Raw genomic sequence first — 2,178 nt, forward strand, 5'->3', positions numbered from 1 at the left:
ACCTGCAAGCCCTCACAGTGGCATTGACCTCAGCTGGTCAGTGCCAGTGTGGGAGATGGTCTGGGCACCAAGTATCGCAGCTTGGTGCCCATCCATCTACGGTTAGCAGGGAGGTCCGAAGCGACCTCATGTCGGTGCAGCAGCTGCCTGTCGTCTCTGCGGGCTCCTCTCAGGGCACTCCGGATGAGGGCAGCAGCTTCTCTGCCCCTCTGCCAGTAACCGTGGCATCTGATGAGGTTGCGACAATTGGGGAGATGCCAGCTGTAGAACTGGCTGCTCCCTCCCAGACGGGGCCATCAAATGCTCCATGGGCCAGAGGACGTCCGCCAAGGTCATCGAGGTAACAGGACAGCACAGTGAGCAGGCTGGCTCAGACGCCAGTGCCAGTGAGGGGACAGCAACTAAACGTAGCACCTGTAAGTGTGAATTTAAGGCACCTTAGGCACACCACGGGTTTCTCACTGGTGCTTTTATGTTGGCCCATAGTACTTAGTTGAAGACTTGGTGTGATGTCCAACACCGTTTTTGTTTTGCTTTATGAATTTACTTTTGTTCCCTCAATAAATTTGGACATGTTACCATGTCTCAGGGTGATTCCTTACTTCTGCAGTTGGACGGGAAGCCATGATGTTATGTGTGAGTTGTTTGACATTGAACTTTATTGACAAGGACCTTAGTTAATGTTCCTATCCAGGCAGATTTAGCACACAGGTATCGAGTGTGGACCCTGCAGACCTGGCATGTGTTGAAGGTCCATCTGTGGTGTGCTAGCTGAAGACTCTTTGGATTAAAGCCTCCCGGGTATCCCTGCCTCCCTGGAGTATGCCCGGGTCAGCGCCTACCCCCTCAGCGTTCTCCTGTGCGTGCTCATTCTTGGACTCACTGCTGGACTCATCATGTGCGTAAAATGATGCGCGGTGACATCGGGCGAGCGTCCTGATGTCACCGCGCACCATCGCAATATTTGGGAAAGTGGACGCAATATAAATTCGGATGCGCGCCCGCCATCAATTAACGGGCCTGTTAAGGCCCTTGAGGCAGCAATTGAATTTGATTTTTCGCAGCCCTTGCCTGAGGCCACTTCTCCCCTTTCCCCACACAAGCCATACTCCTGCAGCTGTTGAAAAGCCACCCCTGCCTTACGGCTGGTCTCATAAGTACAGACCTGCCCATGATCTTCCCAAAAGTGATGTAGTGCTGCCTGCCAAGTCTGGTACCGATGATCATGCATGCTTAGGAAGAGGTTGCAGGGTGCAGGCTGTACTGGGGAAGGGTGGGTATTCCAGGGTATTTGTGGGGCACATGTTGATCTGTGCAAGTGGCCTCAAGAAGGTGAGGGCTGAGGCAGTCTCCAGAAGAGATGAGGCCAGATGGAGAGGTGAGGTTGTTTGTCAGAGAGTGAGTGGTGATGTCCCTTGAACTGGCAGTGAGTGAGATGCCAGTGAATGTGTGATGGGCTTGTGAGTGTGTGAGTTTCGAGTGATGAGATGATTGCCTTATCCTGGTGGCACGGATGAGATCATTCATCCTCTTTCTGCACTGGATTAAATTTTAAATAGATCTGTCGAGAAGCTCTATTTGCAGCTGGTATATTTAGTGACAGCCTTGGTGCCCTCGGAGACGGCATGTTTGGCCACTTCCCCCGGCAACAGGAGGCGGATGGTGGTCTGGATCTCCCGGGAAGAGATGGTGTGCCGTTTGGTGTAGCGGATCAGGCGGGAAGCCTTGCAGGCGATGCGCTCGAAGATGTCGTTGACGAACGAGTTGATGACACTCATGGCTGAAGAGGAAATGCCGGTGTCGGGGTGGACCTGCTTCAGCACCTTATAGATGTAGATGCTGTAGCTCTCCTTCCTGCTTTTCTTAAGCTTCTTCTCACCTTTGCCACGTTTCTTAGTGGCAGTTTTCTTTGGCGCCTTTTTGGGGGCCATGCCCTTAGCAGCCGCTTCAGGCATTGCGAATGAAAGTGGTCTTTCTGCACTGGATGGTGAACATCTTTTGTGCAGCTTTGGCACTGACCAACACTGCCACCGCGTCCCAAGCTGGATGGGTGACACTGATGGGCCTCCTGCGGCTAGAGCAGGGGTAGAGGACATCGCGGCGGGCTCCAAAGGTGTCCAGAAGGTGTTCCAGGGACGTGTCACTGAATCAGGGGGCAGCAGCCCTCTTGCCCTTTGG

At 53.4% G+C, this 2,178-nt stretch overlaps 1 protein-coding gene across 1 annotated transcript; it reads right to left on the reverse strand.

Annotated features, from left to right (window-relative positions):
* Positions 1 to 1,554: 1,554 nt before the first annotated feature.
* LOC144693515 (histone H2B 7-like) lies at positions 1,555 to 1,955 on the reverse strand. Its single transcript, XM_078563363.1, has one exon. It carries the CDS (start codon positions 1,953 to 1,955, stop codon positions 1,575 to 1,577), a length of 381 nt encoding a protein of 126 aa, XP_078419489.1. The 3' UTR covers positions 1,555 to 1,574.
* Between the last annotated feature and the right edge of the window lie 223 nt (positions 1,956 to 2,178).

The sequence above is a fragment of the Cetorhinus maximus genome, chromosome 18 (assembly GCF_964194155.1).
Source record: "Cetorhinus maximus chromosome 18, sCetMax3.hap1.1, whole genome shotgun sequence".
Taxonomy (NCBI): Eukaryota; Metazoa; Chordata; class Chondrichthyes; order Lamniformes; family Cetorhinidae; genus Cetorhinus; species Cetorhinus maximus.

Bases quoted from the DNA above. Each gene is read 5' to 3' on its own strand.
- LOC144693515 (XM_078563363.1), bottom strand. From the start codon at position 1,955: ATGCCTGAAGCGGCTGCTAAGGGCATGGCCCCCAAAAAGGCGCCAAAG.